The sequence below is a fragment of the Ips typographus genome, linkage group LG5, assembly GCF_016097725.1.
Source record: "Ips typographus isolate SLU linkage group LG5, UJ_Ityp_2.0, whole genome shotgun sequence".
NCBI classification, from domain to species: Eukaryota; Metazoa; Arthropoda; class Insecta; order Coleoptera; family Curculionidae; genus Ips; species Ips typographus.
In genome coordinates this window covers 7,972,392-7,999,007 of record NC_138426.1, presented here as the reverse complement: position 1 = coordinate 7,999,007, position 26,616 = coordinate 7,972,392, and the positions used below count along the sequence as shown (strand labels likewise).

The window sequence follows — 26,616 nt, the reverse complement described above, 5'->3', positions numbered from 1 at the left end:
GGGATGTGCAATGAAAAACCTAATGTAAGTACTATTTAACTTTAACCTCTACAAATAAATTAAACTTAAGGCTAAGGTAACTAAATGCGACTGTTTGAAGCCAGGTACTTTCTCACATTTTGCTCGTATTTAAGTTTTTCATATAAATTGTACAGTTCATGGCTTTGAATGTCTAATGAGTCACTTCGGTCATCCCATCCATAGGGGGGCCCTTTCAAATGACTAGAGTAGACATGTTCGTCATCTATAAATTACCTCATTTATCATAGAGAGTTCAGTCAGGTTATTAGGCAACTTACTTTTCCATGGTTGTACGTGTACATGTAGGGGCTGTTGGTCCTCTTTTTTACTGGCCAGGACAGCCCCTAGTTTGGCGGCTATACTGCCCACATTCAGTAGAAGTAACAGACCCACTAACCCCATCGTTTTGAGTGAAAATAGTGTCAGAAAAGCTGCAATTGGTTTAGTATAGTGTTGTAGTTAATATGTGGTGTTTATGCGGGCACTTACCAAGTTTAGTCATCATTACTCCTCCACCAAACATCAGCATTGGAAGCATTTGTTTGATTTTTTTGCCAACACCAAAACACCTCCCTTGAATTAGATGGGTTATACTTGAATGGTTTTTAATATGAGTACTGACCTATAAAAGTGCTTTCGGGCTCCTCCTTGCTGCCATGCACTAAATAGTCCCAAAACCGGTTGAGTTGCGCCCCCAAAAACTCTTTAAACCCCATTTCGTTAATTTCCTTCAAACTAATAACTACATCAGTGGTATTGGTGGCTTCTTCACTAGCGTGAACCAGTTCAACAGCCACAATCACACCAAGAAGGATTACCAGTAGTTGATTCATCTTATTGACACTGACAACATTTTGGTGGTTCCTTAAATTGGTAAGAAGGCCCGCGTGCCGGTCATTCCGAATTAGAGAAAGCCCATCAGTATGTGCCAAAGCTAGTGCAATCTACTTTTGTAAGTCACTTTTACTCGACCTGAATATCTTTTGACCTTTGAAGAAAGAAAGAGTGAACTGTCTTGGTTGCGCGATTGTTGCAGACTGAAGAAGTGCTGAAAATAAAAGTTTAATTTAGAGAAGTGATGGTTGGATCAATTGACCTGGATCTTGTGTCTATTTTCTTTAATTTTGTTTAATGAACGTTTTAATGGACACGATAACTGACTTTCTTTTTTTTTTTGTTTCTGGTCACTTGTGTGTAGTTGTTCTATTTTTGCACTAAAAACTCATATCACCCAGAAAGTACCATAAGCACACACACACAGACGTTTTCACTATTCTGGTGCCGGATGGTTCAAGCGCATTCTTGCATGGTTAACCTACAATTGGCGGTAGTACCGTTGGTCGTATTTTGATATTCTTAAAGCGTTTCTTGTATCTCGTGTTAGGAACAAGTAGGACGCGTTCAGATAGCAGGTTCCTTTTGGTGCGATGCGTCTCCATTATTTAAATTAACTTTCTTAATGGAATCTGCAGTAACTAGTAGTAAGTTGATAAATGCGTCACTATCAGCATATTTCAATAAAGTTTTCAGCTCGTAATTTTCAAATTTATTTAACTGTGACAACAAAAAAGCCTCATTTTAACTAAAATAGATATTTTTTAAAGAAAATATTCCCTTCGATCCTAGAATTCAGGTTCAATTTACTGACTTAACCCTTAAAATGGCGAAACGATCTCCCAAAACTTCTGTTCAGGTCACTTAATGCCATTTCTTCCACTGTTTTGCCTATTATTACTGTCTTAGCTGTGTTTAGGATTTTTTCTAGAAAATTTGCATTACGGTCCTGGAAAGTCACATAAATTTCTAACCTAAGCTAACCTAAATTGAGTTTCTTGTCATGTCAGTCCAGACTTTCACAACTTTCTTGTGGATTTTTTAATAATAACCAAAAAACAGGGATTTTTTCGGAAAATATTTAGTACGATCCTGGAACAACTTTCAGCGTTAAATAGATGAACGATTCTGGTCAGATAGCCATTGATTTGCAAAGTCAGGTGACCATTTTCTAATTTAAACTTAATTTTTTAGTGTCACGTGACATTTTTCTGACCACGTGACCCTTTTTAAATTTGACATCGATATTCAGTCATGTGAGCGTTTTCAAATGAATTTTTTGGCCACGTGACCGTTTTTCTTCCAATTTCGTGTTTATTTTCAAACTGAAGTGATTTTTCGGAGTCACGTGACCATTTTATAATTTAACATTGATATTCAGTCATGTGAGCAGTGAGCGTATTCAAAATTTGATATTTATTTTTTGATCGCGTGGCCATTTTTAAACTAAAATTGATTTTTAAAATCACGTGATCAGTTTCATATTAAAACTTTGGTTTTTCTGGTCACGTGACCCAATGTATATGATTGGCTTGCATATGATCGAATAGTATATGAACTTAATTACTATACTAACTTCGATTTTATAGTCACGTGATCGTTTTAGAATTTAGACATATATTTTGTGATCACGTGATTGTTTTCAAATTTCAAAGTTAAATTTCTAGCGTCACGTGACTATTATACTTCTTGTCAGGTCACCACTTTCAAATTTAACATCATTTTTACATTCACGAGATCGTATTCAAATTGGGACATGATTTTTTGGTCACGTGATGGTTTTTAAATTGAAATTTGGATTTTTAGTGTCCTGGTGATTGTTGTCCTTCTGATAGCGTCACTAAATCGTTTTATCGATTTAAATCGATTTTTCTCGAAGGGAAACACTCACGTGATGGTGCTACATCTGGTCACGTGACCATTTAAACTTCAGTTACGTCAGAGTTTTTCAAATTTAAACATTGCATTTTTGGTCATGTGACCCTTTTCAAATAATTGAAAGTTAGATTGTTAGCATCATTTTGGTCACGTAAGAGGACTTAAATTGAATTTTCAAAGTCACGTGACCAAATTCGAATTTAATTTACAAAAAACCATCATGTGGACAGTTTGTGATTTACGTAAATGCTGCACATGCCGACTTAACCAACTATCAAATTACGTCATCATTACGTCACATTTGCTCTGTTCGCTCCATGGAGCGTAAAACGAATGCGACTGTCAATAGCGGCACAGCTCTTGTAAAGTGCTCATTTCTAGTCGGTTTTCTTCTTTTGTTTTGATCACTCGTGACACTTTTCCTCCGCCGAAAAAACGAACAGATCGAGACGAGAAAATCATCCAAAGTGGCGGGCGCCGCCGTATGGGGGCGCTTGCGCAATGGACGCGTGTCCCGTCGGTCTATCCCAGTGCGTGCCGGGAATTTGGACGGGAAACGTCGCGGCTGTGTTCCCAAATTTCAAAATTCACACGTAAAATGCGACGGGTATGGTCGAGTTTCGCGCGCGTTAGTTCTCTTTACCACCGTGCGTAATGTGGTAGATTACTGGTGTGCGTGAAAGTGCATCTTATTTTGTGGTGGTGAAAATGGTCCTTCCGGACTTATTTCTGGTTAGGGTGGTGGTACTGTCCATGTTTGCTTCCACCGGTGAGTCCTTTACTTTGACTCCCCTTTAGATCTTTCAAAAGTTGGAAAAATGTATTTTTTTGTCAATTTTCCAAAAAGATTCCAATGCACAACAATTCATACCAAAGAACCTTAAATTAAATGAAATAAGCACTTGAAAATGTCAAATTAAATAATGGTCGTGGTTTCCGTCGGTACAAACTCTAGGAAATTTCTGACGTCATTGCAAGTTTATTTGATCTTTTGTATAGGTGATTTTTTTCTAATTAGGGCATATTCTTAAAATGCAAACTACTGTAATCCTGGTTAATATCAGACAAACGAACAAAGTTTCTCGGCCCTTCCGTCACTCATAATATGGCACATATTTGCCCTACACTAACTTTCCTTAATATTCCTAACGCATTACATATTAGGGCTCGGCGAATCGCCTCGTTAGGGAAATGCCCGAAGGACGACATGTACATCAAACACCTAAACCAGATAGCAGCACATTAGCTCATTAAATTCTCATCAATCGGAGACCAGTCTCTGAACTGCATTTGTTTAATTATACAAGCCCGAACATGTTGTCTCCTTCACGGTATTAACGTGTCAATCAAGCTTTAACCGGTCGGACGTGCAACGTTTAAGTAACTGAGAATTTGTGTGAAAAAGTTTTGTTTGTCCTCCAGGCGCCATTAACGATCTACAAGGAACAAAGTCAATTTTAACTAAAAATTACTAGATCCATTACAAATCACATTGACCGGTCGTAACCAACCTTTAAGTGAAGTAACTCAAAAAGTATAAAAAACAGCGGATTGTTTGTCCTCCAGGCGCCATTAACGCTCTACAAGTTCACATGACCATTAACAAAGTAAATTTTAACTGAAAACTACTTACGAATCACAATGACATGCCATAATAAACAATCTAAATTTAAACGAAGAAACTGAATTATCGTGAAAACGGTTGATGATTTGTTTGTCCTCCAGGCGCCATTAACGCTCTACAAGTTCACATGATCATTAACAAAGTAAATTTTAACTGAAAACTACTTACAAATCACAATGACATGCCATAATAAACAATCTAAATTTAAACGAAGAAACTGAATTATCGTGAAAACGGTTGATGGTTTGTTTGCCCTCCAGGAGCCATTAACAAAAAAGGCTTAACATCTAGTCAAATATGGCCGCCATTTTAGGATCAAATTACTTGAAGTAAATTGTTGTAGGATTAGACTACACCGCTACATAAGACATCAAGGGCTCCGCGTACTTAATTAGTGTGGAGTAAACAGTATATGCGGATTTTAGGGCGAAAGGGCGCCGCACACTCGATTAGTGTAGTAGTACACTTATTTGCTCAGTTTTCCGTCGTGACGACTAATGACAACCCATTAATTAAACGAAAATTAATTCCCTCCGTTGCCGGATCCGATCTAATAATTCATCGAGACAAATGCGCGAATCGATTGTTACAAATAACCTGCAATTACTAATCTGATTTTCGATACGTCACATCGGGTGCAATTCACCCGTTCCTTCGGGATATTTATTCCCCAGAGAAGAGTAAATTTTCATTATTTCAGAATGTTTAGAGTGGAAATTGTTATTTACCGAACAAGTGTCTTCAACAAATCGGTTGACGGTTTGTTTGTCCTCCAGACGCCATTAGCGATCTACAAAGAGTGACAACTGACAGTTAATGATAAATGTATGGTTTTGGTTACGTCACCTAGTAGGTCCTCCATTAAAAACTTCTAGAAACTGTTCAACTTGATTATGTATATGTTTGTGCGGTCCAACTAATTAGCAAATGCAAAGGAAAATCACGATAGAATAGAGACAAAGTGCGGAAAGGGACGGAAAAAAGGACCGTTAAGCCCTGTAGAGTGCATCGAAATAATTCGCGGCAAATTTTAAGCTTAATTGCGAAAGTTTCAATTAAAAGTTTCGGACGGTTTTCGGGCTTAGCGCCGAAAAGGGCGTCTGTCCTGTTCGTGGCTACTACAGAATGAATTTTAAATTATTCCCAGACTAGTTCAAGACTGAATTAATATAAACGAGCGCCCTCTTTACCCTTCACTCCTATTCTCTCGGGAATCGGATTTGACAGAAATAAATGACAATTGACAGAAAATGTGAAGAAAAGAAGAAATGAAAAAAGTTTGACCAACACCCTGTATAATTAAAAAAAAACGTTTACTTTTTGTAAAAGAGCCTAGAAAATACTATAAAACAGACCAAACACGTTTTGGAGATATTGCAATTTATGAATTACCTTAAAAACACCTTATGTAAGGCTTTAACAGAGGAAAATCACACGACAGCTTTAAAATTTGGATAAAGCGGTTTAATGGCGACGCGATCTTGATTAAACGACAGTACAGTTTTGACAGTTGACTAACGTCAATTGTCACTTAACACTGTGGCGCTTCTTGTCGAGCGCTAATGGCGTCCGGAGGACAAACAAACCATCCACATTTTTTAATTTTTTTCGAGTTTCTTCACTGGTTTATGGCAAGTTAATGCGATTTGTAATTCGTTTACATTGGACAGTGTGAGAGTGTGATTTTCTTTGACCATTTTGAAATTTAAATTTAAGTTTTACAAACGCGCCATCGTTTTCAAATTTGCGCATTAATTTTCTGGTCTGAACCAGTTTCAAACTTAACCTTTCAGTGTCACATGACTATTCTACTACTGGTCACGTGACCGTTTTCAACTTAAAATTTAAATTTTTAACTTGATTATTTTCAAATTAGAATTTGTAATTTTAGAGTCACGTGACCAATTTCAAATCAAAACGTGATTTTTCATTGTCACGTGACTATTTTATTTCTGCTGAGATAACCATGGATTTTTTGGTCCAGTGACTGTTTTCAACCTGACAGGGATTTTTCGAAGTCACGTGACCAGTTTCGAATTCAAACTTAATTTTTCAGTGTCACGCGACTTTTTTTCTTTCGATTTTACAGTCACGTGATCGTTTTCAAATTTGCGCATTAATTTTCTGGTCACGTGAGGGTTGAAATTGAAATTTAATTTTTCAGTGTCACGTGATTCAATTTTTGCTCAGATGATAATTGATTTTTCGGAGTCACGTGACTTTTTTTTTTTCGACTTCGATTTTACATTCACGTGATCGTTTTCAAATTTGGGCATTAAGTTTCTGGTCACGTGAGGGTTGAAATTGAAATTTAATTTTTCAGGGTCACGTGACTATTTTATTTCTGGTCACGTGGCGTTTATTTAAATTTGTAGCGTCACGTTACCGTTTTCAACTTAAAATTTAAATTTGTAACTTGATTATTTTCTAATTAGAATTTGCAATTTTAGAGTCACGTGACTATTCTGTTTCTGCTCAGATGACCATGGATTTTTTGGTTCAGGGACTGTTTTCAAACTGACAGTGATTTTTTCGGAGTCACGTGACCAGTTTCAAATTCAAACTTAATTTTTCAGTGTCACGCGACTTTTTTTTCTTCCGACTTCGATTTTACAGTCACGTGATCGTTTTCAAATTTGCGCATTAATTTCTGGTCACGTGATGGTTGAAATTGAAATTTAATTTTTCAGGGTCACGTGACTATTTTATTTCTGGTCACGTGGCGGTTATTTAAATTTGTAATGTCACGTGACCGTTTTTGAAATAAAATTTGCATTTTTAGAGTTATGTGACCAGTTTCAAATTTAAGTTTTCAGTGTCACATGACTACTCACTTACTGGCACGTGACCATTTTCAACTTAAAATTTAAATTTGTAACGTGACCATTTTCTAATTAGAATTTGCAATTTTAGAGCCACGTGACCAATTTCAAATCAAAACGTGAATTTTCAGTGTCACGTGACTATTCTATTTCTGCTCAGATGACCATGCATTTTTTGGTCCAGGGACGGTTTTCAAACTGACAGTGATTTTTCGGAGTCACGTGATCGTTTTCAAATTTGGGCATTAATTTTCTAGTCACGTGAGGGTTGAAATTGAAATTTAATTTTTTAGGGTTACGTGACTATTTTATTTCTGGTCACGTGGCGGTTTTCAAATTTAAATTTGTAGCGTCACGTGACCAAATGTATATGATTGAAATTCAAACTCAACACTTGAAGACAGTGATTGCTGCATTAGAGTAAAAAATTGACTTTTATAAACACTCAAGTTAATCTTGAAGCGCATAACGTAAAAATTCAGTCAATTGCGTAAAAATCAGTTTCGGCGTAAATTAGAAAAGTGGTTTTTACTTATTTGAAGCAAAGTATCCTTCTTGAAGCCACGGACGTAAAAAAAATCACTTTTTTTAAAAAATTACAAAAATTTTTTGCAGTTTCTAGAGCCACTCTTAAAGCCATTTTTGCAGTCAGTGATGGAGATATTAAATATTTTTGAAGAATAGAGTAAAAGTTACGATTTTTTGAAGCCGTTATAGTAAAAGTTGGTTGTGTCGAAGTAAATTTTTGAAGCCTCTCGAATAAAAATTACCTCTCTTGAAGTCACTCGAACCTCATAAAATTCGTGCAGTAAGAACTGGTTTCTGTTCAGTGCAAGTGAAAATTGTGTTTTGGTAAAGTAAAATCACTTTTAAAGCCTATGACGTAAAAAAATCGACATTTTTGAAGCCAGTTGCGTAAATATTGAAATAAAGAACAGAGCCAAAGTTATTTTTGTGGGTAAAGTAAACTTTTGAAGTCTCTAGAGTAAAAATGTACCCTTTTTGAAGCCATTTCGACCTCATAAATAGTCTGGTGAACCTTTGACTAACCATCTTCAATTAAAGCCACCTTAAACTAAACACTATCAAATGATAGGGTCGTTAAGGGAGCGTGTTGGCATTTAAAGGGCTTGTTGCTCTCGAAACCGTCATATAAGGACCTGACAAGGGTTTAAGCGCACCAGTTTAGTGTTAATTTTTCACCCTCTTCAAGTTTTTAATTAAGCCAGTCAATTAACCTAATAAGGGAGGAAACATTAGGGCTCCAATACGACTAACTGCAAGTTAACAAACCCGATAAAAGTGAACCTAAACGTCAAGAAACAATTTGCACCAGCTGTCCCCTTCAAATAATAGTCTTACCCTTTGCGGCAGGTATAAATTTCCGGGGCCCTTCGCGGCTTTTAGCCAGACCTAATGAATAATATTTTAGGTTTGCGGTTAGCCCGGTCCTGGAATTGAACGGTGAGGGGGGGGAAGGGGAGTTTGAAATTTTTAAACCCTCGCCCCTGGGTATGCAAATCCTGCGGGGCAATTAAAATTCCTCGTTTTTCCCGCCCTCGACCGTAACGAATTCCTCTTAGTTAGTTTTGTAATTTTGTTGTGCAGGTGTATTGTTTTTTGCCCATCAGGCTCAGGAAAAATTTGATTCCCGTCCTTGAGATGTAATATTTTTTTGTTTGTTACATTAAAGTGCTTGAAATAAGCAGTCATTTAGCGAAAAAAACCACCTGTCTAACTATAACCGTTTCCAAGATACATGCTTGTACATTTTATCCTCTTAGTAAGGTTGAAATGTACCGGGTGACCCAATAAGACTGTTCCTCGACCATATCTCGGGAACCGTTCGTCGTATGATTTTGGGGTAAAAATTTTTTTAGGTAAATCGGCCATGAAGAATCGGTGGAAAATATTTTCGAGTTCTAAAAATGACCACCAGAGGCCGTAACTGCCATCTTAAATTTTTAAATTGCATTTTCTATAAATTTTGCACAATAAACTAGTTAGAGTTGGTTTTTCCTCATTTTTAAAGCGATGTTATCTATCATTTTCGTAAAAAACAATTTTCTGTTATTTCAAAAACAAAAATGGCGTGAGGTGTTCAATTGTTTTTGCAATAACCTGCTTTAACTTCTTAACGGTTTGACCAATTTTTGCCAAACTCGGTATTGTTGAAAAGAGCATTTCTTGGGCAATAAGAATCAACCAAAATATAGTTAAGTTAGTTGAATCTTTCTGTGCCAGGGGGCTACTTTCGACACCATAACACAAATTCCAAAAAAAAAATAAAAAAAAACAAATGGAATGATATGACTTTTTCTTTATGAAAAAGTAGCCAAATAACATCCAAATAAGCCAGTGAAAACCGTTTTTCAAATTCTCGTTCCTAACCTGAAATATCGAGAAAATGAGATTATGAGATATTGTCGAGGAACAGTCTTATTGAGTCACCCGGTATAATGCTGCATTTCCTAAACGGTTTGAGTAAAGGCACTTACATTTTCTGAAACAAATTCAGCTGGCTAATTGCCTGGAAATTGAAAAAAAAAAAAAGAATTGATAAAAGAAGAACGAAGCAGTAATGTTCAAAAATGATTGAGCTTGCTAATGGTCCAGATACTTCAAAAGAAGAGCTGAAGACTGGATAATTTCCCAAAAGGCATAGAAAGACGACCTAATGAAAGAAGACGAAATAATGAGTCAAAATGTTTAAGCTGGCTAATTTTGCCTAAAAAATTTAAGGGAAGGCCAACCTGATAGAAGAATCATTTTCCAGAGAAGATTAGAAGAATGGGCTGGCTAATTGTCCAGAGTTTTTAGAAGAAGAGTAGGAGAATGTGTTCAAATGATTGTGCTATAGCCAGTTGTCCAGAATTTCAAAAGAAGAGTGGAAGAATGAGCAAAAGGTGTTTTTTCCCTTAAGTTTAAGAAAAAGTAATCAGCCTTTAACTGTTTTTTTTAAACTAACTCCATTTTTCCCAAAAAAGGGTAAATAAGGAAAGTTGGAAGTTTACTGTCTTCATTTTTTTGGTCATGTTTGGCAAAGCAGAAAATTGAAAAACTAATGTGAGCACATTAAACCTTAATATGCTATAATTCAGCAAAAAAATCACATGCCTAAGTGCAGCCGTTTCCGAGATACAAGCTTGTACATTTTGTCCTCTTAGTAAGGTTGAAATGTACAACGCTATATCTACTAAACGGTTAGAGTTAGAAAGCTGAAAGTTTCAGGACTAGTAGATCATTCAGGATTACATCAAATGCTAGCTAAACTTTTTAATCAAACTTCCGAGTACATTTTCCACTTGTCGCGTCCTGTTTGAGTTTGATACCAATTTGGAAAGTTAATATTAGGCGAGTTTGTCTTTTTTGGAGGTGAGTGCATATGTAAATTAAAGGCTTACGCCAACTAGAACTTTATTAGGTAAAGTCTGGGGACTTATTAAAAGAAAAATTAGTGTTGCTTTTATTAAGTCTAAATATTCATGGATTTCCGTACTCACTTCTTACGCTACTCCCGGCTTATTTATTATTCATGTTCTAATTAATCTCGACGTATAACTCATTCGCAGTAAGTAATTGAACCAGAAACCGAGCTTTCAACCGAGTAAGTGTTATCGCGTTTAGTTGATTGATGCCGGATTAAAGCGAGGGAGAGATTCCGAGTAATTCCAAAACCGAGGGATGATCTCTCTTGTATTTCATTTCCAGTTCTTGGAGCGTTTGCAAATTTGGGGGAGAATCAGGTGATCAACGCGGTCTTTTAACCGGAGTGACAGCCAACGAAATTACCCCCTTAGAAAGCATAATTTTCGCAATTCTATGTTAAATTTAAACATTCCGGGAAATCCTCAAACTTTCAGCTTTCTAACTCTAACCGTTTAGGAGATACAGCGTTGTACATTTGACCCTCACTAAGAGGTGCTTTTTCTTTTCTTTTGCTCAATTACTGTATATTTAGGATAGTTTACTATACTCATACCACTTACAGTGACAAAAGTAAACTTTTGGTTGTATGCACTACTAAATTTAGACATTGTGAACTATCTGTCCAGAAAATTTGTACTCTTTTACTCAAACGGTTTATGAGATACAGCGTTGTACATTTGACCCTCACTAAGAGGACAAAATGTACAATCTTATATCTCGAAAACGCCTGCACTTAAACGTGCTTCTTTTCTTCAATTACTGTATATTTAGGCTAGTTTACTATACTGTCACGTGACTATTCTATTACTGGTCACGTGGGAGTTTTTAACTTAAAATTTAAATTTGTAACGTGACCATTTTCAAATTAGAATTTGCAATTTTAGACTCACGTGACCAATTTCAAATCAAAACGTGATTTTTCAGTGTCCCGTGACTATTCTATTTCTGCTCAGATGATCATTGATTTTTCGAAGTCTCGTGACCAGTTTCAAAATCAAACTTAATTTTTCAGTGTCACGAGACTTTTTTTTCTTCCGACTTCAATTTTACAGTCACGTGATCGTTTTCAAATTTGGTCACGTGAGGGTTGAAATTGAAATTTAAATTTGTAGCGTCCCGTGACCGTTTTTGAAATAAAATTTGCATTTTTAGAGTTATGTGACCAGTTTCAAATGTAAATTTTCAGTGTCACATGACTATTCTATTACTGGTCACGTGACCGTTTTCAACTTAAAATTTAAATGTGTAACGTGATCATTTTCAAATTAGAATTAGCAATTTTAGAGTCACGTGACCAATTTCAAATCAAAACGTGATTTTTCGAAGTCACGTGACCAATTTCAAAATCAAACTTAATTGTTCAGTGTAACGCGACTTTTTCTCTTCCGACTTCGATTTTACAGTCACGTGATCGTTTTCAAATTTGGGCATTAATTTTCTAGTCACGTGAGGGTTGAAATTTAAATTTAATTTTTCAGGGTCACGTGACTATTTTATTCTTGATCACGTGGCGGTTTTCAAATTAAAATTTAAATTTGTAGCGTCATGTGACCCTTTTTGAAATAGAAATTACATTATTATGTGACCAGTTTCAAACCTAACTTTTCTGTCACATGACTATTCTATTACTTGTCACGTGACCGTTTTCAACTTAAAAATTAAATTTGTAACGTGATCATTTTCTAATTAAAATTTGCAATTTTAGAGTCACGCGACCAATTTTAAATCAAAACGTGATTTTTTTAGTGTCACGTGACTATTCTATTTCTGCTCAGATGATCATTGATTTTTCGAAGTCACGTGACCCGTTTCAAATTCAAACTTAATTTTTCAGTGTCACGAGACTTTTTTCGACTTTTTGATTTTACAGTCACGTGATCGTTTTCAAATTTGGCCATTCATTTTCTGGTCACGTGAGAGCTGAAATTGAAATTTAATTTTTTAAGGTTACGTGACTATTCTATTTCTGGTCACGTGGCGGTTTTCAAATTGAAATTTAATTTTGTAGCGTCACGTGACCCTTTTTGAAATATAAATTGTATTATTATGTGACCAGTTTCAAAGTTAACTTTTCTGTGTCACATGACTATTCTATTGCTGGTCACGTGACCGTTTTCGACTTAAAAATTAAATTTGTAACGTGATCATTTTCTAATTAAAATTTGCAATTTTAGTCGCGACCAATTTCAAATCAAAACGTGATTTTTTTAGTGTCACGTGATTATTCTATTTATGCTCAAATGATCATTGATTTTTCGGAGTCACGTGACCATTTTTTAATTAAAATTTGCAATTTTAGAGTCACGTGACCAATTTCAAATCAAAACGTGATTTTTTTAGTGTCACGTGACTATTCTATTTCTGCTCAGATGATCATTGATTTTTCGAAGTCTCGTGACCAGTTTCAAAATCAAACTTAATTTTTCAGTGTCACGAGACTTTTTTTTCTTCCGACTTCAATTTTACAGTCACGTGATCGTTTTCAAATTTGGTCACGTGAGGGTTGAAATTGAAATTTAAATTTGTAGCGCCCCGTGACCGTTTTTGAAATAAAATTTGCATTTTTAGAGTTATGTGACCAGTTTCAAATGTAAATTTTCAGTGTCACATGACTATTCTATTACTGGTCACGTGACCGTTTTCAACTTAAAATTTAAATGTGTAACGTGATCATTTTCAAATTAGAATTAGCAATTTTAGAGTCACGTGACCAATTTCAAATCAAAACGTGATTTTTCGAAGTCACGTGACCAATTTCAAAATCAAACTTAATTGTTCAGTGTAACGCGACTTTTTCTCTTCCGACTTCGATTTTACAGTCACGTGATCGTTTTCAAATTTGGGCATTAATTTTCTAGTCACGTGAGGGTTGAAATTTAAATTTAATTTTTCAGGGTCACGTGACTATTTTATTCTTGATCACGTGGCGGTTTTCAAATTAAAATTTAAATTTGTAGCGTCATGTGACCCTTTTTGAAATAGAAATTACATTATTATGTGACCAGTTTCAAACCTAACTTTTCTGTCACATGACTATTCTATTACTTGTCACGTGACCGTTTTCAACTTAAAAATTAAATTTGTAACGTGATCATTTTCTAATTAAAATTTGCAATTTTAGAGTCACGCGACCAATTTTAAATCAAAACGTGATTTTTTTAGTGTCACGTGACTATTCTATTTATGCTCAAATGATCATTGATTTTTCGGAGTCACGTGACCATTTTCTAATTAGAATTTGTAATTTTAGAGTCACGTGACCAATTTCAAATCAAAACGTGATTTTTTCAGTGTCACGTGACTATTCTATTTCTGCTCAGATGATCATTGATTTTTTGGAGTCACGTGACCATTTTCTAATTAGAATTTGCAATTTTAGAGTTACGTGACCAATTTCAAATCAAAACGTGATTTTTTTAGTGTCACGTGACTATTCTATTTCTGCTCAGATGATCGTTGATTTTTCGAAGTCACGTGACCCGTTTCAAATTCAAACTTAATTTTTTAGTGTCACGAGACTTTTTTTTTCGACTTTTTGATTTTACAGTCACGTGATCGTTTTCAATTTTGGGAATTCATTTTCTGGTCACGTGAGGGCTGAAATTGAAATTTAATTTTGTAGCGTCACGTGACCCTTTTTGAAATATAAATTGTATTATTATGTGACCAGTTTTAAAGTTAACTTTTCTGTGTCACATGACTATTCTATTACTGGTCACGTGACCGTTTTCGACTTAAAATTTAAATTTGTAACTTGTCAATCAATCATTTTCTAATTAAAATTTGCAATTTTAGAGTCACGTGACCACTTTTAAATCAATACGTGATTTTTCTCTATTTCTATTTCTGCTCAGATGTGTCACGTGATCAATTTCAAATCAAAAGAGTTTGAGATACAGCGTTGTACATTTGACCCTCACTAAGAGGACAAAATGTACAACCGTATATCTCGAAAACGCCTCCACTTAGACGTGTTCTTCTTTCGCTCAATTACTGTATATTTAGGCTAGTTTTTCAATTTTTGGAGGAAATAATTCCAAAACTGAGAGATGATTTCCGTTGCGTTTCCAGTTCTTGGAGCGTTGCAAATGTTTTCGTGGAGAGGGTCTTTTAACCGGACGAATAAGGGCGTTAATTTTGCCAATTTTTTAACTCTCAACTCATTTTTATCCGATGCGAATTTGCATGCGAGACATCGCGGCGTCTTTCGGTGCACACCATACTCGTCGGGAATTTTAATAAAATGTGTGTCGTATCTGGAAAAATTATGAACGCCGGTACACAGCCGGCTTCACGTTAATTGCTCTCAGCGGATAATTTATGGTCGGGTGGCGGTTTAAATTAAAAATCTCCCAAAAACCTGTTCTCAACCGTGACACTTTAATTGCGGTCATTTCACTTTGCACGAATTTATGAAGTTAAAACACCCAATTTGAACTACCAAACCTGAAAATTTCAGCCTTGCTACTCAAACCGTTTCAGAGATAGAGCGTTGTACATTTGACCCTTACTAAGAAGAGCAAATGTACAAGGGCGTATCTCGCGAAGGGTAACACTTAATGAGATGCTGTTTGCGCAGCATTTTGCCACAATTCAAGCTGTTTACTCTGATAAATGGTAAACGAGTTTAATAAAGTCGGGGGTGGATTTACACCGGGCTAGGTGGGAAGCATTATTACTCCGTTTTGGCCCCGAATAACTCCGGTACCCAGCTGGGTTATTAACTTTGATCCCCCCTCTTCGCCTCGGGAGATTTGTATGAATTTTTCCTCGTTTTTCTGTTATTAATCGAGTGACTTGGAGGTTTCGTGTTGCTTTTGTTTTAAATTGAAACATTTCCCGTCACCGTCTCGCCCCGAATCTAGTTACCTCGCTTCGGGCTTTGACAAGGTGATATATTAAGGAAACGACGGAAATAAATAACAGGACGATGGATTTTCCTCGATTACCGACTGCATGTATACCCTATACACACGACTAACGTTGATGTATGGCGGATGTGTCTGTCTCACTTTACCACCCAGAAACACCTGATTTCCTTTTGTGTTATGGATCTTTCAGGGAACACAAATCAATCTTGACAGTCGCTAAAAACATTTTAATTTACGTTGAATTAATGGCCTTGTTTTCCAACCTCACAAAAGTTTGAATGTCTCAGTCTAATCCTAACTGATCTAGGAGAATGTCCTGAAACTTTCAGCATTCTAACTCTAACCGTTTAGGAGATACAGCGTTGTACATTTGACCCTTACTAAGAGGGTGAAATGTACAATCTTATATCTAAAAAACGGCTGCACTTAGGTGTGTGATTCTTTTGCTCAATTACTGTGTATAAAGGCTAGTTTAACATGAGTTTTTAAATTTTCTGAATAAATCTGCCAAACATGGCTAAAAAAATTAATTATTAAGAAATGGGAATGTCTGGTTGTATGCACTGTTTAATTTAGACATGGTGAATTATCTGTCCAGGAAATTTGGGAATTTTAACTCAAACCGTTCAGGAAATACAGCGTTGTACATTTGGTCCTCACTAAGAGGGTAAAATGTACAAGCTTATATCTCGAAAACGGCTGCACTTAGGCATACAATTTTTTTCCTGAACTACTGTATATTTAGGCAAGTTTAAGGATAAATCAATCCCGGCAGTCGTTAAAGACCTTTTAATTTACGTAGAATTAATTGAATTAGAGTTCCGCATTCGCGTTGCTGCAGTCGCTTTTCGTTCCCGTCTTAATTTACCCCCCTCAATTCCCTTTTCCACCCTCACAAAACTAGACACAGTTTGAATGTCTCAGTCTAATTAATTAACCGTCTCTAAAAGGAGACTTATCAGTCGGATCGACTAAATAGATTAGCTTGATTTCGTTCTTGATAAATTTACGTATTCGGCAAAAGAAAAAAGTCTCCAACTTTCCACGTTTACGACTCATTTTATGAGTTGGTTCACGATAATAACGTTGTAAGACTGGAATTGTTTGTTTTCATCGATTTACCCATCCCGGAATAATTGCATACGAAACGATCCCATTTAATTTCGATCTTTGTGTTTTAAGACCATTTCTATTACTCCACGGAAATTTACTATTTAATTTGTAACCTCTTGCAAGAGGGATTGTACATTTTGTCCTGTTAGTGAGGTGCAAATGTACCATTTGAAGATGACCTGTAAACTGTTCCGGTTAAAATTTGCTTCGCACAATCACAGCCTGTTTTTAAAAGAAATATCACTCAAACACTAACAAAACGGCCGCCATTTTGATTTTTTCAAAAAAATTGAGTTTGTGCTCATTTTCCACTAAATCGAGGACGGGGAATTTAGCGGTGATATTCGTTTTTGCGTAACTTTTACCCAGAACCAGATTTTTGAAAAAAATTAAGTTTCTCGCACTGGGTAAAAGATACGGACAAACTGGTAGTTGCAATGGATTCCCTGACCCCGAATTAGTCGAAAAGGAGTACAAACAAGCCCCTTTTACTTTAATTCAAAATGGCGGAAATTGAAAATGGCGTCCGGGAAGACCATTTTGTTTTTTTGTTTTTAATTGGGTTTGTGCTCATTTTCTACTAAACCGAGGACGGGGAATTTAGCGGTGATATTCGTTTTTGCGTAACTCTTACCCAGAACCAGATTTTTGAAAGAAATTAAGTTTCTTGCACCGGGTAAAAGATACGGACAAACTGGTAGTTGCAATGGATTCCCTGACCCCGAATTAGTCGAAAAGGAGTACAAACAAGCCCCTTTTATTTTAATTCAAAATGGCGGAAATTTGCAAATGGCTTCCGGGAAGGCTACTTTGTTTTTTTTTTAATTGGGTTTGTGCTCGTTTTCTACTAAATCAGGGACGGGGGAATTGATGGTGGCATTAATTTTTTTGTAACTCCTCAGGACACTCGATTTTTTGTAATTTTCTCGGACTGGGTGACAGTTATGCACAAACCGACTTCAAAAATGGATTCCCCGACCCCGAATTAGTCGAAAAAGAGTACAAACAAGCCCCTTTTATTTTAATTCAAAATGGCGGAAATTTGCAAATGGCCTACGGGAAGGCCATTTTGTTTTATTTTTTTTAATAGAAATTGTGCTGGTTTTCTACTAAATCGGGGACGGGAAATCCGATCCTGGCATTCATTTTTTTGTAACTCAGGACACTCGATTTTTTTTAATTTTCTCGGACTGGGTGACGGTTATGCACAAACCGACTTCAAAAATGGATTCCTTGACCCCGAATTTGTCGAAAAGGAGTACAAACACGACTCGTTTAATTTAATTTAAAATGACGCCCAGGGACGTAATTTTGATTTTTTGTTTTTAGTGAGGTAAAAATGTACAACGTTATATCTTCTGAACTGCTTGAGCTAGAGTGTTGATTTTTTCAAGACAGTTTATTTGTAATGTCTAAACAGCATTTTATGCAAACTACGTGGCAACACCCTGGATTTGTTATTATTTTTGGACTATTCTTGACAGAATTGGAAGGGTGATGTGAACGCTTAAAACTGCTTGGAATAACAATTATTTTAGCGAAAAAAGCGCTCACCTAAGTACAACCGTTTTTGAGATACACGGTTGTACATTTTCTCCTCTTAGTGAGGTCCAAATGTATATATCTTCTAAACGGATTGAGGTAGAGAGTTGAAATTTTCAGGGTATATTCTACAGGATATGCAGATTTTTATTAAAATCAGTAATTACTGGCCGATATTAAATTAGAGAAGCCTCGGGCCTTTCCCAAATTTAGCTCCATTACCCGCGCTTCTCGTGCGTTAATAATCTGATCGGCTGGTTGCCTAAGCAACTGCACCCCTCCTAAACTAATGACGTTTACCGTGTTTTACAGGTTTCAGCCGGGTGAAGAGGCAGGAGGGCTCGCAAACGTATCCGGAGGACGAAAACGAGGTGGAACCGCTCCTAATCGACCGCGGCCCTTACTTTGACAAGTCCGCGTCGAAAAACGTGACCGCTTTGGTAGGCAAAACCGCTTACTTGGGTTGCAGAGTGCGCAATTTGGCCAATCGCACGGTAAGTTTTCCAGTTTTCCCTCGAAACAATCGTCGGCCATGAATTATTTATCAGCGATAAGGGTTGTTGATGGAATTAGATCCGGTCGACCGTCGAATGTTTTATTCAGACGTAATGGTCGGCCTACGGTTTTATTTAGTTTAATAATAAGTTTCTCTTTGAAAAAACGTTTTTTACGGTTCTGTCTGCAATGTAAACACCAATTTATATTCGGGGCCTCGTTAATTGCAAATTTAAAAAAAAAACACAAATCAAGTTGCGCCATTATGACGGGAACGTTGGTAAAAGTGCTAATGCGATGACGTCGGTTAATGTTCGGAGAGTTGAAAAGTTGTTAGAAACTCCGGTTGACAATGACTAATTTTCTCCACTGAAAATGCAAAGTTTTTAAGGGATTTTAGTGGAAAAATCACTTGAATAACTTTAACCGTTTGGGAGCTACAGCGTTGTACATTTTACCCTCACTAATCCGGTATTTGCTCATATCTCCTGAACGGTAGTAGCTACAAAATGTTTTTTTTTAGATTTAGGTTTGTTAATAACCTCTTTATTGATCAGACTAATTATTTAAATAAATTAACACTTTTTACTATAAAAAAATGTATGTTGTAAAATGTACATTACAGCAGAAAAAAAGAAAGACTTTTTTTAAGCGAAAAAATTTCTTGAATAACTTTAACCGTTTAAGAGTTGCAGCGTTGTACATTTTACCCTCACTAATCCGGTATTTGCTCATATCTCCTGAACGGTAGTAGCTACAAAATGTTTTTTTTTTAGATTTAGGTTTGTTAATAACCTCTTTATTGATCAGACTAATTATTTAAATAAATTAACACTTTTTACTATAAAAAAATGTATGTTGTAAAATGTACATTACAGCAGAAAAAAAGAAAGACTTTTTTTAAGCGAAAAAATTTCTTGAATAACTTTAACCGTTTAAGAGTTGCAGCGTTGTACATTTTACCCTCACTAATCCGGTATTTGCTCATTTCTTCTCAACGGTAGTAGTAACAAAGTTGCTTTTTAGGGATGATATTGACTTCTTGTTTTGTAAGTTTGCCGTATTGATGAAAAAAGTCAAGAATGTTAATATTATGAAAAACTACAGAAGTTGTGAGCAATTATAGTGAAAACCGTATCTCTCTAACACTAACCGATTTTAAGATATGGCAATGTACATTTTGACCTTACTAGTGAGGTGGAAATGTAGAATCCTGTATCTCCTAAACTATTCGAGCTGTAGTGCTCAAATTTTTAGGTTAGGTTTGTTAGTGTATTACCTAGTGAGGTGCAAAACAACGATATTTCCATCAGCCGGCCATAATTTTCAAAAGTGATCCGCTGTAATTCAATTTTTTTGTGGCCTAGTTTCGCCGACTTACAGTCAATAAAACGAGCGATTTCAGATGGAAACAGCCGCAATTTCCCGAATGTACTGAATGGATTACAGATTACGGTCGGATAATTGACTTCGCCGTACAAAACAAGACCGTGTGCAGTAAGACGGCGGCGGCAGCCAGTCACGTAAAACATAGAAAACATTTTGCCGGATGAAAATTAAATTGCCTCACTACGAACAAGGATATTAACTAATCCTGCTCGAAAGCAGCCTTAGAATCTTAACCGGCTTTCTTTTAAGGTTTGCGTCTTTGTACGCTGACGAGTCCCTGAATGGCTTTATAAAAAATTGCATCCAGACATTTCTGGTTTCAGTTAAACTTTGCAAATTTCAAAAGAAGGTTATCCAAGTAATTTCTACACAAAATTTCAAACTTCTAACTTAAACCGTTTACGAGATATGGCTTTGTACATTTACACCTCTTTAGTAAGGATAAAGTGTACAGCCTTATTACTCGGAAACGGTTGAACTTAGACTGATGCGGTTTGCGCTGAAATTCTTCATGTTTACCGTACTTTTCTGTACGTCCAAATGAATGAATTTCGAAAACTTCAAGTAAAATTTTTATGAAAAATTGCATCCAGACGTTTCCGGGGCAATAAGAAATGACGGCGTTGCGGAGTTTGCTGGCCCACAAAACCGGAGGGAAACGAACGAGTTGGAAACCGTAACAAAGGCCACCTGGAGCCTCATCTATTCGGCGACTGACAAGGACATGCATCAAGGCGACAGCGCCCCCAACGTCTTCCTAGTTGGGCTCATTAATTGCGGTGTGCCGCAAGGCCTCGTTGTCGTTTTCTGGCCGAGAGAATGCACTTTTCCGAGGGGCCGATTCGTTATCGTTAAGCAGCGGTCTCTGGAGGGGACGGCGAGGTGGCCCCTTTACGGGAAAAGTGGTTGACATAACGAAGGAGACTGGAGATTTCTCCTGGCTAGTTTCCAACGGCGCCAAGTTTTTCTGTCTTTTTCTACACGTCCAGACAAATCTAAATCCAAAATTTCAACCTTCTACCTGCAATCGTTACGGAGATATCGTGTGCTGTACATTTTACCCTTACCAAAGAGGTGGAAATGTACAAAGCCGTATCTCGTGAACGGTTTAAGTTAGAAACTTGAAATTTTAGAGATTTATTTATTACTGAACACTGAATTGAAAGGGAGAACTGAAATTTATTAAAAAAATTGTGCAAATATTTTGAGAGCTTTTTTGAACGACGCAATTATCGCTGACAATTTCCATTCCATCCAAGAGCAACTAAAGTTATTTAAAATTTTCGAATTTTCTTTAACACTTCATGAAACGTACATTTGTACCTCACTTGTAAGGCCACAAATGTACAGAGCTGTAACTCCGGTACGGTTGGACTTAGAGATGTGGGGTTTGCGCTGAAATAATTATCCTAAACTGTGCTCCATGACCAGTAGAAAAATCCCTCTTAGGTTTTTTTTTTGTCATACGCAAACAGATAGTAGGAATTGTCGTGGCAACGTCCGCTTTTTCCACCGTTCGGGCGGATTGAAACGAAGTCGGCAAACAACTCGGGAGGGATATGAAGTGACTCGTTTCGAATTTAATATAATCTTGAAGAGGTTTCCGCTCGGCTCGCTCGCAAATATTTGAATACATATTCAAAAAGGGAATTTTGAGCGGCGCATCCCAGGAATGTACAAAAGGGCGGTTTGTGCGGTCCGCCGATTCTGTTCAAGGGCGTAGGACTGTAATAAATGTGAATAGATTCGAAATTTGTTGGATATTTACACCAGTACAATTCTAGTGGAGGAAAGTTTTTTTTTTCAAGTCTGCAGTACCCTAACCTAACAATTTCAAGAATTTTAGCGCAAACCGCACTTTTCTAAGTTTAACCGTTTTAGAGTAATAGGGCTGTACATTTTACCCTTACTAAAGAGGTGTAAATGTACAAAGCCATATCTCGTAAACGGTTTAAGTTAGAAGCGTGAAATTTTGTGTAGGGGTTGCCTAAAACTCATACTTTTAATCAGAAAAAAAAACCACGCAGCCACTGTTGCCAAGTTTCACCGGTTCAATTAACCCTTTTTACTGGATTGGGGTAAATATTTCGTGATAAGAAACCTAGTTCATTTAGGTTAGGGTAGGAACGGATGAAATTAAGTTGGGTCAAGTTATCTGTTTTCCTATTATGCGTGATTCCTGGCCCGCGGCGAAATCCGCTTAACCTTTTAGGTTAGTATTTGTCCGTTTTGAGGTTTGGATATTTAACAAAGTCGACCGGATACCGTGAATAGCTTTTTCCGGTCCTTGTTCATATACCGGGCACGTTTCATTTCTCTTAAGCTGCTTACGGAAGCCAAAAATTAGCGAGTTTTAGCGCCAGCCGCATTGTCGTAACGCTAACCGTACGGGAGTTACGACGCCGTACATTTCGTCCTCACCAGTAAGGCTGTAATGTACAGCTTCAGTTGTCACGCTTGCATGTTTCAAAATGACATTTAACAACCCTCTCATACAGATATTGAGCTGAAAATTGCGCTTTCAATCTTTATGAACTTATTTTTGACAGTTGTGACAGCTGCTTGGCGCACGTCCAAACTAAAGTTGACGTTAAAAGTGCCAAAATTAGCTTCATGGAGGTATAAAATGCATTTTTTGTCTCTAGTGACGCTTCTGAAAGTATCCTGCCAAAAAATGCGTTTTATACCTTCATGAGGCTAATTTTGACAGTTCTGACAGTTGCTTGACATACGATCAAACCCGAAATTGACGTTAAAAGTGTCAAAATTAACTTCATAAAGTTATAAAATGCATTTTTTGTGTCTAGTGATACTTCTAAAGATATCCAGCAGAAAATTGCGCTTTATACCTTCATGATCCTATTTTTGACAGTTGCTTGACACACGATCAAACCGAGAATTGACGTTAAAAGTGTCAAAATTAAGTTCATGGAGGTATGAAATGCATTTTTTGTCTCTAGTGACGCTTCTAAAAGTATCCTGCTATAAAATGAGTTTTATACCTCCATGAGGCTAATTTTGACAGTTGTGACAGCTGCTTGACACACGATTCAACTAAGATTGACGTTAAAAGTGTCAAAATTAGCTTCATGGAGGTATGAAATGCATTTTTTGTCTCTAGTAATACTTGTAAAGATATCCAGCAGAAAATTGCACTTTATACCTCCATGAGGCTAATTTTGACAGTTTTGACAGTTGCTTGACATACGACCAAACCCCGAACTAATGTTAAAAATGTCAAAATTAGCTTCATAAAGTTAGAAATTGCATCTTTTGTGTCTAGTGACGCTTCTAAAAGTATCCTGCCGTAAAATAAGTTTTATACCTCCATGAGGCTAATTTTGACAGTTGTGACAGTTGCTTGACACACGATCCAACTAAGATTGACGTTAAAAGTGTCAAAATTAGCTTCATGAAGTTATAAAATGCATTTTTTGTGTCTAGTAATACTTCTAAAAGTATCCTGCCGTAAAATGAGTTTTATACCTCCATGAGGTTAATTTTGACAGTTGTGACAGTTGCTTGACACACGATCAAACCCCAAATTGACGTTAAAAGTGTCAAAATTAGCTTCATAAAGTTATAAAATGCATTTTTTGTGTCTAGAAATACTTCTAAAAGTATCCTGCCGTAAAATGAGTTTTATACCTCCATGAGGCTTATTTTGACAGTTCTGACAGTTGTGACAGTTGCTTGACACACGATCAAACCCCAAATTGACGTTAAAAGTGTCAAAATTAGCTTCATGAAGTTATAAAATGCATTTTTTGTGTCTAGTAATACTTCTAAAAGTATCCTGCCGTAAAATGAGTTTTATACCTCCATGAGGTTAATTTTGACAGTTGTGACAGTTGCTTGACACACGATCAAACCCCAAATTGACGTTAAAAGTGTCAAAATTAGCTTCATAAAGTTATAAAATGCATTTTTTGTGTCTAGAAATACTTCTAAAAGTATCCTGCCGTAAAATGAGTTTTATACCTCCATGAGGCTTATTTTGACAGATCTGACAGTTGTGACAGTTGCTTGACACACGATCAAACCCCAAATTGACGTTAAAAGTGTCAAAATTAGCTTAATGAAGTTATAAAATGCATTTTTTGTCTCTAGTAATACTTGTAAAGATATCCAGCAGAAAATTGCGCTTTATACCTTTATGATCCTATTTTTGACAGTTGTGACAGTTGCTTGACACACGATCCAACTAAGATTGACGTTAAAAGTGTCAAAATTAGCTTCATGGAGGTATGAAATGCATTTTTTGTCTCTAGTAATACTTCTAAAAGTATCCTGCCGTCAAATGAGTTTTATACCTCCATGAGGCTTATTTTGACAGTTCTGACAGTTGTGACAGTTGCTTGACACACGATCAAACTCTAAATTGACGCTAAAAGTGTCAAAATTAGCTTCATGAAGTTATAAAATGCATTTTTTGTGACTAGTGATACTTCTAAAGATATCCAGCAGAAAATTGCGCTTTATACCTTTATGATCCTATTTTTGACAGTTGTGACAGCTATTTGACACACGATCCAACTAAAATTGACGTTAAAACTGTCAAAATCAGCTTCATGGAGGTGTCTCAAATTTATGGTCAGTTAACACCAAAAAAAAATTCAAAGTTTTGAAAATTGTGAACATTTTTGTGAAATTCAAGATGGCGACTAAGAAAATCAACATGGCGGTCAAACACCGTTGGAAAATTCCAGATGGCGTCCAAAACAAGACCGTCCAAAATGTCACTTTCGGACAAAATTGACACTGTGGGAAATTCAAGATGGCGTCTGAAAGAAAAATGGCGGTCGAGTCTAGTTTGGTTAATATTCGAGTCGCGCCAAGATCCGCAGCATTCATCGCGGGAGCCATAAACATTTCCTCGAGAACGTTTTCGACCAATAGAAAGCTCGTTTAAAAAGAAAGAAAAAAAAAGAAAAAACCGTTGAAACGAGTTACTTCTGGCGCCGTTCCCGACCGGATAATTTAGGACCGATCAGATAACTCTTAACTCGACCGCTTGCGAATTTATTTATTCGGTTGTCGGCTGCACCTTTGCGCTATCTAAAACCGTATGTCGACCCAACTTTATTACATAAATAATCGGAGTCGGGCGAAAGAAGCCTCAAAACTACTTTCTAATCTCACTTCCACCCCTAATAAACAACGCCCCAAAACGAGATAAGTCGTCCCTAACGGGATTAGAGGGTTTTAACTAATATCAGGGCTCCAATCTTATAAAAGGAAGTCGATAATCCGCCCAATATCCACCAAGTTGTCGCCCCAAACGAAAGGCACAGAGTGACAAACGACCTGTTTATACGGATTCGCTGCCAACATATTTACATAATTTTTTTAATTAAAAGTTTTTCCTGTTAATAAACAGCAATAAGTGAAACTCTTAAAATTTGAAGTTTCCAACTTGAACCGTTCACGAGATATGACGTTGTACATTCGTGCCTCACTAGTAAGGAGCGAAATGTACAAAATTGTAACTCAAAAACGGTTAAAGATAATAAGGTGCCGTTTGCGCTAAAATTCTTCAAATTTACTGTAATTTCAGAAACTGTATTCTGTTTCAGTCAATATTACTTGACACCTCGAAAATTTGAGCTTAATTGAACAAGTCACTTCCATACTAAAAGTAGGTTATTTAAGCAACCCCTACACAAAATTTCAACCTTCTAACCTTAACCGTTTACGAGATATAGCTTTGTACATTTACACCTCTTTAATAAGGGTAAAATGTACAGCCCTATTACTCGGAAACGGTTTAAGATAGAAAGGTGCGATTTTCGCTAAAATTCTTCAAATTTACTGTAATTTCAGAAACTCTGTTCTGTTTCAGTCAATATTATTTGACACCTTGAAAATTCGAATTTAATTGAACAAGTTACTTCCATACTAAAAGTAGGTTATCTAAGCAACCCCTACACAAAATTTCAACCTTCTAACCTTAACCGTTTACGAGATATAGCTTTGTACATTTCCACCTCTTTAGTAAGGGTAAAATGTACAGCCCTATTACTCGGAAACGGTTAAACATAGAAAGGTGCGGTTTTCTCTAAAATTCTTCAAATTACTAATTCATTTCAACCATTCAAAAAATGGAGGTTTTTAATTAACTTGAAAAGAACTTATTTAAATGTAAATAGAAGGTAAATAGGCGCGGATACTTTAATTACCCGGTTTCGTATATTATTTTTTTTTAAAAAACGAGCAAGCAATAAAACAGCGGTCCGAACAATTTTCCTCGGTACACCTGCCCTTAATTAACTCCCCTAATGAATTAATTGGGATGATATTTTTAAATCCGACCTTAACAAACTCGTTACTGGTTTGTTTGTTGACCACATATCGTGCAATTTCAGTGAGGCGGAGGGGGGAATTGATAATTTAAAATTCAAATTTTCCGGAAATACCTGAAAAATAAAATGGCTGATTGCATAACCGATGTGGTTACGATGGTCGTTTTTTTGATTGGTCAGAATGGTCATCACCGGTTTATTTAGGCATTTTTAATAATGGCGTTGGTTGGTTGGTACACAGACATCCAATAAAATGTTCTTTAGTCAGTTAAAGTCAAGGGAGAAATCCAAGAAAA

The 26,616-nt window shown here is 36.4% G+C and overlaps 2 protein-coding genes across 3 annotated transcripts in view; one reads left to right on the top strand and one right to left on the bottom strand.

The window, feature by feature from the left end:
- Positions 1–25: 25 nt before the first annotated feature.
- On the bottom strand, positions 26–1,330 carry LOC145729620 (uncharacterized). 2 transcript variants are annotated; one of them, XM_081980460.1, is made up of 5 exons: positions 1,183–1,330; positions 644–1,069; positions 511–594; positions 300–452; positions 26–244 (listed from the first exon to the last, which is right to left on the bottom strand). In XM_081980460.1, the coding sequence occupies exons 2-5, from the start codon at positions 852–854 to the stop codon at positions 81–83; spliced, it is 612 nt and encodes a 203-aa protein (XP_081836586.1). In that variant the 5' UTR covers positions 855–1,069; positions 1,183–1,330; the 3' UTR covers positions 26–80. The 2 variants fall into 2 exon arrangements, with proteins under 2 accessions (XP_081836586.1, XP_081836584.1); XM_081980458.1 differs by having other exon boundaries at positions 644–1,328.
- A 1,862-nt stretch (positions 1,331–3,192) lies between these two features.
- LOC145729618 (zwei Ig domain protein zig-8-like) overlaps positions 3,193–26,616 on the top strand; it is a 76,421-nt gene continuing 52,997 nt past the window's right edge. Inside the window, exons 1-2 of the mRNA XM_081980456.1 lie at positions 3,193–3,502; positions 18,447–18,628. Coding sequence (XP_081836582.1) covers positions 3,442–3,502; positions 18,447–18,628 — 243 coding nt within the window. The 5' untranslated portion in view covers positions 3,193–3,441. The remainder of the gene's footprint in view (positions 3,503–18,446; positions 18,629–26,616) is intronic.

Bases quoted from the DNA above. Each gene is read 5' to 3' on its own strand.
- LOC145729620 (XM_081980460.1), bottom strand. From the start codon at position 854: ATGAATCAACTACTGGTAATCCTTCTTGGTGTGATTGTGGCTGTTGAA. The intron at 453-510 runs GTAAGTGCCCGC...AACCAATTGCAG, and splicing joins AGTAATGATGACTAAACTTG to CTTTTCTGACACTATTTTCA. The intron at 245-299 runs GTAAGTTGCCTA...GGTAATTTATAG, and splicing joins ACACGTACAACCATGGAAAA to ATGACGAACATGTCTACTCT.